General features: G+C 58.0%; 1 protein-coding gene across 3 annotated transcripts; it reads left to right on the top strand.

Annotated features, from left to right (window-relative positions):
- Positions 1-3,212: 3,212 nt before the first annotated feature.
- SLC16A6 (solute carrier family 16 member 6) lies at positions 3,213-11,733 on the top strand. 3 transcript variants are annotated; one of them, XM_035558810.2, is made up of 6 exons: positions 3,213-3,331; positions 5,105-5,346; positions 5,947-6,090; positions 6,683-6,811; positions 7,992-8,816; positions 9,414-11,733. In XM_035558810.2, the coding sequence occupies exons 2-6, from the start codon at positions 5,112-5,114 to the stop codon at positions 9,653-9,655; spliced, it is 1,575 nt and encodes a 524-aa protein (XP_035414703.1). In that variant the 5' UTR covers positions 3,213-3,331; positions 5,105-5,111; the 3' UTR covers positions 9,656-11,733. The 3 variants fall into 3 exon arrangements, with proteins under 3 accessions (XP_035414703.1, XP_035414705.1, XP_050570358.1); XM_050714401.1 differs by lacking the exon at positions 3,213-3,331 and adding an exon at positions 3,576-3,627 and having other exon boundaries at positions 9,414-11,715; XM_035558812.2 differs by lacking the exon at positions 5,947-6,090 and having other exon boundaries at positions 3,257-3,331; positions 9,414-11,715.
- Positions 11,734-12,036: the final 303 nt, after the last annotated feature.

The raw sequence follows: 12,036 nt of genomic DNA, 5'->3' as shown, positions 1-12,036 counted from the left end.
AGCTTATTCGCCCGATTTCTTAGAAGTTTGCAGAATTTTGCCCCCGCTGCCCACTAAATGTACCTGTGCGGCCCCACCGGCAATTCCCATTGTGAAAGAACCGAAGGGACTGCAGCCGAACCGAAAGCAGCAGCCCTCGCGGACGGGTTAGGGACTGAAGGAACGTTTCACCTCGGGTAATTTCTCCAGGGCTAGGAGCCGGCACCGCCAGGCTCCCCGTTACCCCAGCACGCTGCACCCGGCTCCCCGGGCAGCGCAGTGCGAGAGGGCAGCGTCCGTCCGTGCCTGGTGCAAGGCGGCACCGTCGGTGCCAGCGTGGCACCGCGAGCCGGGCACCGCAGCGCTCCTCCCCTGCTCAAGGACACCGGCAGCTGCAGGTTTTTCCTATTTTATTTATTTATTTATTTATTGTTACTGATCTCTAGGAAAATTAGGGGAAACCCTGCAGCGCCATGGCTGCAGCTCCGGCCCTGCAGCCGGGCGCAGGAAGCCGCCGCCGCCGCGCCGTGTTTCCAGTGCCCCGCTCCCTTCCTCCCCCAGCCACGTAGGTGCCGAGCCGGTGCCGCCCGCTTCCAGTTGGACTCACGCCGCCGCTTCAGCTCCCCGCACCGCGAGCTGTTCTCCTCCAGGAGCTGCCTGCATCGCCTGGAGGGGACGGGCGCGCGCCCGAGCCTCCGCGAACCCCGTGCGGGGCTTCAGCGTGCAAACGCTGCTCCCGTCCCGTCCCGCTCCTGCCTCCTGCTCCCCGGTGAGCCTGAGCCGGGGACGCTCCCGGCCCCGCACCCAGCTGCGGGGTGAGGAGGGAGCAGGGGGCTCTGCCGAGAGGTGGCCGGACCGCGGCCACGCTCCCCATGGGCCTAAAAGCGCGCACGATGCCCTCTGCTTGCAGCCCAGCTCGCACGTCAGAGCCCTTCCTGCAGACCAGGGGGCACGAAACTTGGGCGCAAAGGCCCGGGGCTGAGCTCGGCGCAAACCCAAACGTGCTCCTGGGGACGCGTCGTGCTGCTCCCCGCGGGCACCGCCTGCTCCCCCTGCCCTATTCGTGGCGGGGGGGGGGGGTTGCTGCGGCCCCGGTTCCTGGACCGGGACCCCCGCAGCCCATCACCCCCCCGAACCTCAGCAGGTGCTGGGGCGGGTGGCGGGATCGGGGGGCATTCCCCGTCCCCCAAACCCCAACCACGCACCTTTGCACGTACCCCCTCGCGCCCTCACTCCCCCCCGTCCTCCCTCACCCCAGCAGGTGCCGGGGCCAGCAGTGGGGTCAGGGGGCACTCCCCCTCCCCAAAAACCCCAGCCACACACCTTTGCACAACCCCCTCCATTACCCCAAACCCCAGAAGGTGCTGGAGCAGGGACTGGGGTCAGGGGGCATGCTCTTACCCCCCCACACCCCAAAAAAACCCACACTTTTGTACACCCCCACCACTCCCCAAATCCCCCCTTACCCAGCAGGTGCCGGGGCAAGGATCAGGATCAGGGGTGCCCTCCCCCTCCCCAAACCCCCAACAGTGCACCTTTGCCCCCCCCCCCGTGCACCCCCCCATCCCCTTCCCATTCCCCAAAACCCCACTACCCCCAAAAAAAACCCATTCCCCTCTCCCCAACCCCATTCCCCCCATAAACCCCCCCCAAGCCCCCCTTAAACCCCCCAAAACCCCCATAACCCCCCCATAAACCCCCACAACCCCCTTAACCCCCCCTTAAACCCCCCCCAACCCCTTAACCCCCCCATAACCCCCCACAACCCCCCTTAAATCCCCCCGAGCCCCCCAAATCCCCTATAACCCCCCCAACAACCTCCCATTAACCCCCCATACCCCCCACAACCCCTCATTAACCCCCCATAACCCCCCACAACCCCCCTTAAATCCCCCCGAGCCCCCCCAAACCCCCCATAACCCCCCCCAACCCCCCAGTAACCCCCCCCAACAACCCCCCATTAACCCCCCCATACCCCCCCCAACCCCCCTTAAATCCCCCCGAGCACCCCCAATCCCCCATTAACCCCCCATACCCCCCCCAACCCCCCCAATCCCCCTTAAATCCCCCCGAGCCCCCCCAACCCCCCATAACCCCCCGCAACAACCCCCCATTAACCCCCTATACCCCCCCAACCCCCCCCAATCCCCCTTAAATCCCCCCATAACCCCCCAAACCCCCCATAACCCCCCCCAACAACCCCCCATTAACCCCCCATACCCCCCCCAACCCCCCCAATCCCCCTTAAATCCCCCCGAGCCCCCCCCAACCCCCCATAACCCCCCGCAACAACCCATTAACCCCTATACCCCCCCAACCCCCCCCAATCCCCCTTAAATCCCCCTATAACCCCCCCAAACCCCCCATAACCCCCCGCAACAACCCCCATTAACCCCCCATACCCCCCACAACCCCCCCAATCCCCCTTAAATCCCCCCGAGCCCCCCCAACCCCCCATAACCCCCCCCATTAACCCCCCATCCCCCCCAACCTCCCCCCCCAACCCCCCATAACCCCCCCCATTAACCCCCCATCCCCCCCAACCTCCCCCCCAACCCCCCATAACCCCCCCATTAACCCCCCAGCCCCCCCCAACCCCCCATAACCCCCCATCCCCCCCAACCTCCCCCCCAACCCCCCATAACCCCCCCATTAACCCCCATCCCCCCCCCAACCTCCCCCCCAACCCCCATAACCCCCCCATTAACCCCCCATCCCCCCCCAACCCCCCATAACCCCCCCATTAACCCCCCATCCCCCCCCAACCCCCCATAACCCCCCCCATTAACCCCCCAGCCCCCCCCCAACCTCCCCCCCAACCCCCCATAACCCCCCCATCCCCCCCAGCCCCCCCCAACCCCCCATAACCCCCCCATTAACCCCCAGCCCCCCCCAACCTCCCCCCCCAACCCCCCATAACCCCCCCATTAACCCCCCAGCCCCCCCCCAACCTCCCCCCCCAACCCCCCATAACCCCCCCATTAACCCCCATCCCCCCCCAACCTCCCCCCAACCCCCCATAACCCCCCCCATTAACCCCCCATCCCCCCCCCAACCTCCCCCCCAACCCCCCATCCCCCCCCCAACCCCCCATACCCCCCCCCCAGCCCCGCCCCCCCCCCCCCGTTCCGCTCCGCTCCGCTCCGAGCCGCGCCGCAGCCGGGCCGGGCGCGCACATGGCGCTGCGGAGCCGCCGGCGGAGACCGGCTGCAGCCGGTCTATAAAGGGCCGGCCCCGAGCGGCCGGGCGGGCACCGAGCAGCCGCCGCCGCGGGCCCCGGGAGCAGCCGGCGGGCAGCGGGGCCGCCTCCTCTCGCCGCCGGCCATGGGCAGCCCCTAGCCCCCTGCACCCGGTGAGTTTGGGTTTGGGGTTTTTTTTTTTTGGGGGGGGGGGGGGGCACGCACACACCTTGCCGGGGCTTTGCGGGGTGGGGGAGGGATGGGCTTGCGGGTTATTTTTTATTATTATTATTATTTTTTTTTTTAATCGTATTTTTAATTATTTTTTTTTTTTGGTATTATTTTGTGCCCCCCCCCCCCCCCCCTTCCACTTTTCCTCCCCTCCCCTTTTCCGCATCCCTTTATTTTTAGCCGGCGGCCCCCGGCGCCCGCCGAGGAGCCGGTGCGGCGGCGGCGATGCAGAAACCAGGTCTGAAACGGTCCCAAAGTGATGCCGGGGGGGGGGGGGGGGGCGCTGGGGGCTCGGCTCTGGCACCTCGATTCTTATCCCCCCCCCCCCCCACGGCCCACTTGAATCCCTCCTCACATCGCGATGCCCATTATGCACGCCCAGGGTTGGGATTATTGCTTTTTTTCCTTTTTTTTTTTTTTTTCCTTTTCCCGCTCCTGAATAGCGGGGTGCCCCCTAACCTCACCCCCCCCCCCCCCCCCCCCGGTGCCGTGACACAGGGAGCTCAGCCCCGACCCCGCACCTCTCTCGTGGGGGGGGGGGGCCGACAAACTTCGAGCCCCGCCGGTGGTCGTGGCCCCCCCCCCGGCTACTACGGGAGGGATGCTGGAGCCCACGCCTCGCTCCATCCCTCGGCAGAACCCCCCCCCCCCCGGGAGAGCCGTGCACCGGCCTCGCCCCACCTGGTGGCACCGCAGAGCGGGGGGCAGCGGGGTGCTGGGTGCCCCCCCTTTGGGGGCGGGGGGGTGGGCGCGGGGCTGCTCGCGGTCACCCCTGGGTGCCGCAGCCGGGCAGGTGCACGCCCGCCGCCGGGCGAGAAGTTCCCCCGTGGGATGGGGAAGCGCTGCCGGAGCCGCTCGGGGTTCCTCCGGCGTGTAAAATGGAGGAGGGAAACGCCTGGCGGAGCGGGGAGGCTCAGCCCCTGGGGGGGTAGGGGGGGTGGCAGCCCCTGGGGTGCAGCCCCTCGCCGTCCCCGTCCCGGGTGGATGCTGTGCCCCGCCGTCGGGACGTCCCCATCGCCGCCGCAGGTGTCGCGGCGCGGCTGAGCCCGAGGGCTGCGTGGGGAGCTGGTGGCAGCGGGGGCGTCCCCGCTGTGGCCACGCTGACCCCCCCCCGGGAAGGTGCACGCAGGCAGGGCTCGCAGCCCCGGAGCGGTGTTTTTGGGGGAAGGAGCACGCTCCCGAGCAGCCGCCGTCCGCCCCGAGCGCCAGCGGCCGCTCAAGGCGACGCGCGGCGGCTTCGGCAGGCAGCAGCGTGCCGTGGCCGGCTTTGGCACCGAGCAGCCCCGTAGGAAAGCGGCAGCACCCGGAGGTGCTGGTGGCTGCCCCCCGGGAGGCCGGGCAGGAGGGCTGGGGCCGGGGAGCGCCGTGGGAAGCCCGGGCGGTCCGAGCCCTCTCCGCGTGCCGCGGCGGATCTTTCACGAACTGCATCCAGCCCCCTGCGCTGAACCGCAGCCGGTCGCTGGGTTTCGCCGATGGGAACAGCTCACCCTGGTGCTGGGCGGGGAGCTTCTAGCCCTCGGTTCAAAGGGCACGAGCACAAATGGTCCCTGTGGGACCATCAAGGGAGGAACTTTAGCCCAGCGCCTGCATTTAATTCCTCAGCAGCCCAGGGACTGGCTAATGGCACCTTAGTGATGGTTTGGCTGCGAGGCCATGCCTCCGTAAGCAGAATTCTTCTTACGCTGATGCCTGGCTTGTTCTCCCCTCTCTTCCAGATCAAAAATGACGGTCAAGGCTGTAAAAATGCCGTGCACCACTCCAAATGTTTATACTAAAGTGCCTGACGGAGGATGGGGTTGGACGGTTGCTTTTGCTTTCTTCTTCGTGGAAGCTCTTACGTACGGCATTATAAAATCCTTTGGAGTCTTCTTCAACGACCTGATGGAAAGCTTTGACGAAACCAACAGCAGGATATCCTGGATCATATCCATCTGTGTGTTTGTGCAGACCTTCACAGGTAAGAGTAAAGGGCACGAGTCAGAAGGTGCAGGCGTGCTGCTGACTCAGCACGCGAGGGCCTGATATCTGGGACTCGTGTCTCTGATGGCTCCACGACACGTAACCTCCATAAAGCCTGGAGGCCGTGCTCCTGAAACACCGCAAAATGGCTGTCTCGACCTGCCGGTCCCTCTGAGCCACTTGTCCTGCCCGGCATGAGGGCGCAGCCTGCGTCCCTGGCTCCGGGGGCTGAGCCCAGCCCAGCCGCTCGGCTCTCATCAGAAGTGAAACTGATGAAAAGAGAACTTCACGGCCTAATTCCTTAGTGAAAAGCCTCACGTATAACCCGAGCTTCACCGAAACCCGCTTGTTTCAGTGGGTTTTGCAGCAGGTTTGTCCCAGGCTGCCATGCCTTGGTCTCTTCTGGAAGCTTTTTACCCGAGGGTGGCTGCAGGGGCGACGCTGCGCTCAGCGAGGCTGACGGGGAGGTGGCACGTGGTGGGGACTGGGAGAGGGCAGAGGTGCAGGGAGAGGCTCCGAAGGGGACGGCAGCTGGGGAAGCTGCCGACCTGTGTGCTGAGCACCGACCTGTGCTGACCACGGCTCTCTTCCCACCCAGCTCCTCTGTCAACCGTCCTAAGCAATCGCTTCGGTCACCGCTTCGTCGTGATGGCCGGCGGGGTGCTGGTCAGCACCGGCATGGTCACTGCCTCCTTCGCCCGCACCGTCGCGGACATGTACGTCACCATCGGCATCGTTTCTGGTGAGTCGGCCCCGTCCCAGTCCCGCCGCACGCTTTCACGTCGCTTCCAGCGAGCTCTGCCCGGGCGCTGCGCCTGCACTGGGCAGGAGCCCCGCTCGCTGCTGGTTTAACTGGGATTGCTGGGGAGTGAGAGCCCTTCGCAGGTCAAATCCTCTCCTTTCCCTCACTTCTTGTTCCTGTTACCTTGCCCTTTTTCCGATCTGGCCTGGATGCCCCGCTCACATCTGCTGCCAGTGAGCTTTGCCTCGCTTACGGGAGCAACTGCTGCAGGCTCAGAGTCTTTAAGCAGATGAGGTCCTCAAAGCAAGTACTGCTCTGTTTGGGAACAGCAGGCACTGCCTAGCAGGTTTGGGGTTTTGGGCCTTTTGTTTTTGTTTTTTCTTGGGTTTTGCTTTTGTTTTTTTTTCCTCTCGTCCAATTTAAAAAAATAACATTTTGGTTTCCCCAATGGTTTTCTTCCAGGGTGACTTGCTGAGTTGGCCGAAATGATACTGTAATCTCACCACCAGGAAAGCTGACTTAACGTGTTCTCGCATCAGTGTTTCCCCCTCCCTTACTTGTTGTTATGGCAATTTTTGGCATTTATTCACAGGCCTCGGATACTGCCTCTCTTTCCTCCCGACTGTCACCATTTTATCACAGTATTTTGACAAAAGGCGTTCGCTGGTCACAGCAGTGGCATCTACAGGGGAATGCTTTGCTGTCTTCTCCTTCGCACCAGGTACAGTGCCTGCATACCGTGAATTCCTGCATGCCTACACCACCTACAGCCTGCTCTGATCCTTTTCCCAACCCAGTGGTGCTCGTTGGCCTTACCGTGAGCTGCTGCAGCCCCCAGGTTGTAGCTGATGTGCCTGTGGCACTCCTGCCCCACAGGCAGGATTACCTGTAATCCTAAAGAGAGGTCTAACCACGGCAAATGCCCTCCCCTGTCCCCAGCAGCCGAGGTGCTGTGCTGTCAGGGAGGGGTCCTGAGTCCCCCAGCACAAGGGACGGTGCTGAGGAGCTTGCAGCTGCCCCGAGCTGCAGCAGGGAGAGGGAAAGGAGCACAGGCAGGTGCTGGGGAAAGGCCTGCGCTCTCCCCAGCGCTGCCTGGCACACCAGGCCCTGCTACACCGCTACCCGACCCGCTGGTTCCCTTTATAGAGCTCGCAGGCTAAAAATAAGACTTGAGAAACTCCAGCTATTTAAAACGCAGGCAGTACAAATAACTGCTCCTAAAGGTTAGTGGGCTCGTGCTGAGCACAGGCGGCTGAGCGGCCGCAGCCTGCTGGGGACCTGCCCCCAGCCCAGGAGAGGAGCACATCCCACACGTCCCCATCGCTGCCCTCTCCCCAGCTGCGTGTCTGGGGCCTTTCCTTCAGATGGCGGCCTCACGTGCACGCTTGTGCTCGGCTAATACCCATCCCAGAGCTCGTTTGGTTGCAGCCGAGGGCTTGTAATTAAGCAGTTGCACGCACCTTTGAGTGAGGCCGACAGACTTCCTCTGGTAGCTGGCTGCAGGGTGGGGTCAGCTGAAAGAGGAAACTCAAACGTTGCGTTTGCTCTCATTCACTAAAAATAACACCGCCTACATCCCTGCACATCCCAAAGCGGTTGGGACCTCCAAAGTGACAAGCAGCAAGATAGCTTCTGGTAGCCAGATGTGAGATGTGATGCCTGGCCTTCCTGCTGAGACGTGGGTGCCCACCCCTGGGTGGCCCTGGGCAGGGCAGGATGAGGTCCATGGTCAGGAGGGGCCCACGCTCCGCCTCCATCTGGGCTGAGGTGCTCGGGACCCTTCAGCTGGTGCCAGAAGCGCTACGGCTTTGGTTGCTCCGCTAACCAGAAATTCAGATAGCTTCTTGGTGTAACTGCAGGGGTTTTTAGTTACACTCCGTTCCTGTGCTCTCTTTCCTCAGCAATTACTGCTCTGAAGGAGCAGATCGGCTGGAGATACAGCCTGCTGTCTGTTGGGGTGCTGCAGCTGAGCATTGTCATCTGCGGATCGCTGCTGCGACCCATTATAATCAAAGAGCAAGCAGAAGAAGTGAAAGTGCAGCCTCCGGAAGAGCCCACGGAGACAAAGTACATGCTTGAAAACGAGCAAACACGCACCTCAATAGAGTCCATTGACTCAGGAGTCGAAATAACTACCTCACCCAGAAATGTGCCTGGAAACACCAAAGCAGAGCCGAAAAGTGAAGAACCAAAGGAACATGCACAGACCCTCGTTGAAAACAACAGTCCCCCTACAGAACCAAAAACCAAACTACTGGACTTTTCTGTGATGAGAGACTCTAGCTTTATCTGTTATGCATTCTTTGGCCTATTTGCTACCCTGGGGTTCTTTGCTCCCTCCCTGTACATCATTCCCCTGAGTCGCAGCCTTGGCATCAGCAAAGACCACTCTGCATACATACTGTCAGCCATGGCGATCGCAGAGGTCTTTGGAAGAATTTCAGCTGGCTGGGTTCTCAACAAAAAGCCTATCCGCAAGATCTACATCGAACTCATCTGTGTCGTTCTGCTGTCTGTAGCACTGTTTGCCTTCCCTTTTGCCTCCGAATTCTGGGGGTTGATGACATGTAGCGTATTTTTCGGGTTCATGCTCGGGACAGTAGCGGGCACGCACATTCCTCTGCTGGCAGAAGACGACGTGGTTGGCATTGCAAAAATGTCTTCCGCAGCTGGAGTCTACGTCTTCATTCAGAGCTTAGCTGGGTTGGCTGGCCCACCCCTTGCAGGTAACCAGAACTTTCATCGTGCTTTTTGTATGTCTGATAAATACCGGTGCTGACCTCTCTAGAAGGTATTGTGATGGCCCTAGTCATAGTGCTACCCTAAAGACCTGCAGCTAGCGTGGGGAGGCTCTCGGAGCCAGAAGACTGCTGCAGTGCAGCTCTGCAGAGTCCCAAAGACGAGGCAGGCTCCACGGAGGAACCTCAGGGCAGAGAAAAATACTGCAGTGCTGCCCTGATCCTGTCAGAAACCCAGCACTGGCATCAGTTCAGGCTGCAGCGAGCGGCAGAAGCAGACTGCTTTCCCTGTGCAGGTGGTCTTACCACACGCTGCAAAAAAGGTGACACCTACCAGAATACATAGCTGCCCGAAGTATCTCAGCCCTAGTGTCCCTGCAGTGACTCAGGTCTTCTGACTTGCATAAAGATGACTGAACATAACGTTTTCCCACCTTTCCTTTAAGGTGGCATCTGTTTGTCATCAGTTAACCTTTTCCTTGCAAATATTGATGCAGTGGTACCCGTAGGAATCCTCTTCTAGGCAGGGTGGGCAAGAATGTGGGAGAAGGTTGTGGCTAACTGGTGTAAATGTGTCTTCCATAGGTGTCTTAGTGGATAAAACACAGAACTACAGCTCAGCCTTCTACTCCTGTGCTGCTGGCATGGTCCTGGGTGCCGTCTTTCTGTCCTTGGTGAGACCGTGCAAGGCTGGGCTGTGCCACCGGCAGCAGCCGGGCGCGGCGGAGGGCGCGGCGGAGGGCACGCAAGACTTGCCAGAGGACTTTATTGAAATGGATATTGGGAAAGCAGATAATTCAGGAAAAGGCTGTGACAGCGTGGCGTAAAAACTGTTCCTTCTCCATCTAATATACTTGGTGTAAGCCTGGGGAACGTGTCAGCTCTGCTCCACATTTTAAAACTACATTCTAAAGGGAATGTGAAATTTTAAATGTGAACAGAACAGTTGCTATTAACAAACAACTTTTTTATTGTTAGAAAGAACTTTTTTAACCAACAATGGAAAGCTCCATAGAAAATACAGATAGCCACATACGAATAATTCGTGTCTAGCATGAAGATGTGATGCACACTCCTGCTTTCCCGATAACACGCATAGGTAAAGGCTCAACTGATCCCACGTGAAAAACCGAACGGCAGAAGCAGCCCGTGCAAGTCAACCTGGCAGTGCAGTCTCTGACTGTCTCCGTTCATCCCATACTGCAAATGCTGCACAGTCACAAACCAATTATACTAACTAGAGACGAGTATTTGTGCAACACTAGTAGCCAACTGCATTTTCTTTCGGAAGAATATGGACTTACGTTTTAGATTTGAGGAGGAGGCTAGGCTAGATAGCTGACTTCAACATTGCTATTGTTCTTCTAAATAACTTGAATGTCACAAATGCTGGGAAATCAGAGGTTCCATATGTCTTTGTGGCCAGTTATTACTGCACATATTTCATGATAAGATCATTTTTCTTCTCCTGATTGGTTTCCTTAGAACCGTCTTGTATCACTAGTCTGACCAGATGTACTGTTTTCTAATTTAACTAGTATTTATTAATTTATTCTAAGATAGTTAAAGGATGTTATCTTAACTGGAGAGGAAAAATAATCTTTTGCATAATGGCAAACTGTCTTTACATCAAACCTTTCAATACCTATCTTGTATTGCTAGCTTGTGAAATTGTTGGGGAAACTTACTTTCACAGCGTAGAGTATGGCTGTTTTTAATAGGTAGGCCCTAGGTAACCCCCTTGTTATTTCAAATAATAATAATAAAAACCCTACAGATTCAGTATCTCCTTCCATAAGGCCTCAGCTGCTGTCAGTGGACCTCGCTCTACTGCCAGAAGCAGACCACCACGCAGTGAGGATTTGGCCCAGCATGTCTTAACAGCTGAATGTACCCAAATGTCTCACCTAGAGGTGCACGAGGACGTCTCTGCCACATCTCTGACCGAGTGTGGAGTCCCTCGATGCTGTCCTGGCCATGGGCTGGTCCTAGCAGTGCCCCTTCCTCCCCAGCCTCAGTGAGAGGCTTTTTGCTGCTGACTTCAGTGAGAAAAAGAACTGGAGCCTGTGTGTATTTAATGTGTAGAAGGAATTATAAAAGTCAACGTACTAGCTGTTCATTTAGTCTTAACAGGAGAGATTCCTACTCACAGTGACACAAGCTTGCTTACCCCACCTATGTGCATCTTAACGCCTCTAGGCAACTCAGGGGGAATAAATAAAACGAGTCTGTTTCAGTTTGAGTACACGTGCTTTGGAAAAAAAAAAAAAGCATTTCTGTGTATTTAAGTGGAAGTGGCATCATGCGTTAACTGCTACACTGGCATGTCTGTGTGTTTCACCAGCCATAGAAACGTGGGACAATCTGTAGAACTCCTCTTTGGGAAGGTGCTTGAATTGTTTTTGTCTTAGACGTCCAAAAAAAAAAAAAAAGAAACAGGCACTCATGCAACAAAGTGGCTAGAGCAATCCATCGTCACTGCCTGAAAACTGTTGTGACCATGCTGCAGTCTCGTGTCCTTTCTATGCCTCAGCACTTTATCACCCACAGCAGAACCTCGCTGCGTCGCGCCAAGGACTGGAAGACCCCTTACCGAGAACTCGAGTGTTGCGAGTCAGTGAGTAACTGAACAAATACCGCGTTGCATTCCGATGTACTTTATTTATTGTTAATTTATGATACTTCAAGCATTTTGGTAAATGTTCTGTAGCCTATAATTGTAAGATTATTGAAGTCTTTGTAATATGAGACCTCACTACAGCACTTTGCTATTACAACTCTGCTTGGAAGTGGAATAAGGCCTCCAGGTTTTGCGTGTGTGTGAAAGCTCCCCGTTCTGCAGATTTACGAGGTTCTACTGTAACTTTTTTTACAACAATTTCCAATACAGATCAAATAATACGTTTGTCACTGACCTCGCCGTACGTTTCTGTCCTGTCTGTGTGTGCGCGGGCTCGGCAGGCCCAGAAGCGGGCTTCAATGCGCCCAGAGCAGGATTTACCCATTTGTAAAGTACCTAGTGGGCTCTGGAAAAAAAAAACCCTAAAACACTGACTTGGCAATAAACTTTTCCTTTTTTCCCTTTTTTTTTTTTTTATGATTAAGAAAATGAAGAAACTCTGTTTCCCCTCGCCTCCCTCCCGCCCGTCCCTAGGAGCAGGGCTGGGGCGCCGCTGGCCTGGTGGTGCCGCGGGGTCCCGCCGCTGCT

The sequence above is a fragment of the Cygnus atratus genome, chromosome 18 (assembly GCF_013377495.2).
Source record: "Cygnus atratus isolate AKBS03 ecotype Queensland, Australia chromosome 18, CAtr_DNAZoo_HiC_assembly, whole genome shotgun sequence".
NCBI lineage: Eukaryota > Metazoa > Chordata > Aves > Anseriformes > Anatidae > Cygnus > Cygnus atratus.
This window is presented reverse-complemented; position numbering and strand designations above follow the sequence as displayed.

What these genes read in the sequence shown, in the direction of transcription:
- SLC16A6 (XM_035558810.2), top strand. Translation starts at nt 5,112, where the DNA reads ATGACGGTCAAGGCTGTAAAAATGCCGTGCACCACTCCAAATGTTTAT. An exon ending in GTTTGTGCAGACCTTCACAG is followed by an intron (nt 5,347 to 5,946) that starts GTAAGAGTAAAG and finishes CTTCCCACCCAG; the next exon opens with CTCCTCTGTCAACCGTCCTA. An exon ending in TGTCTTCTCCTTCGCACCAG is followed by an intron (nt 6,812 to 7,991) that starts GTACAGTGCCTG and finishes CTCTTTCCTCAG; the next exon opens with CAATTACTGCTCTGAAGGAG.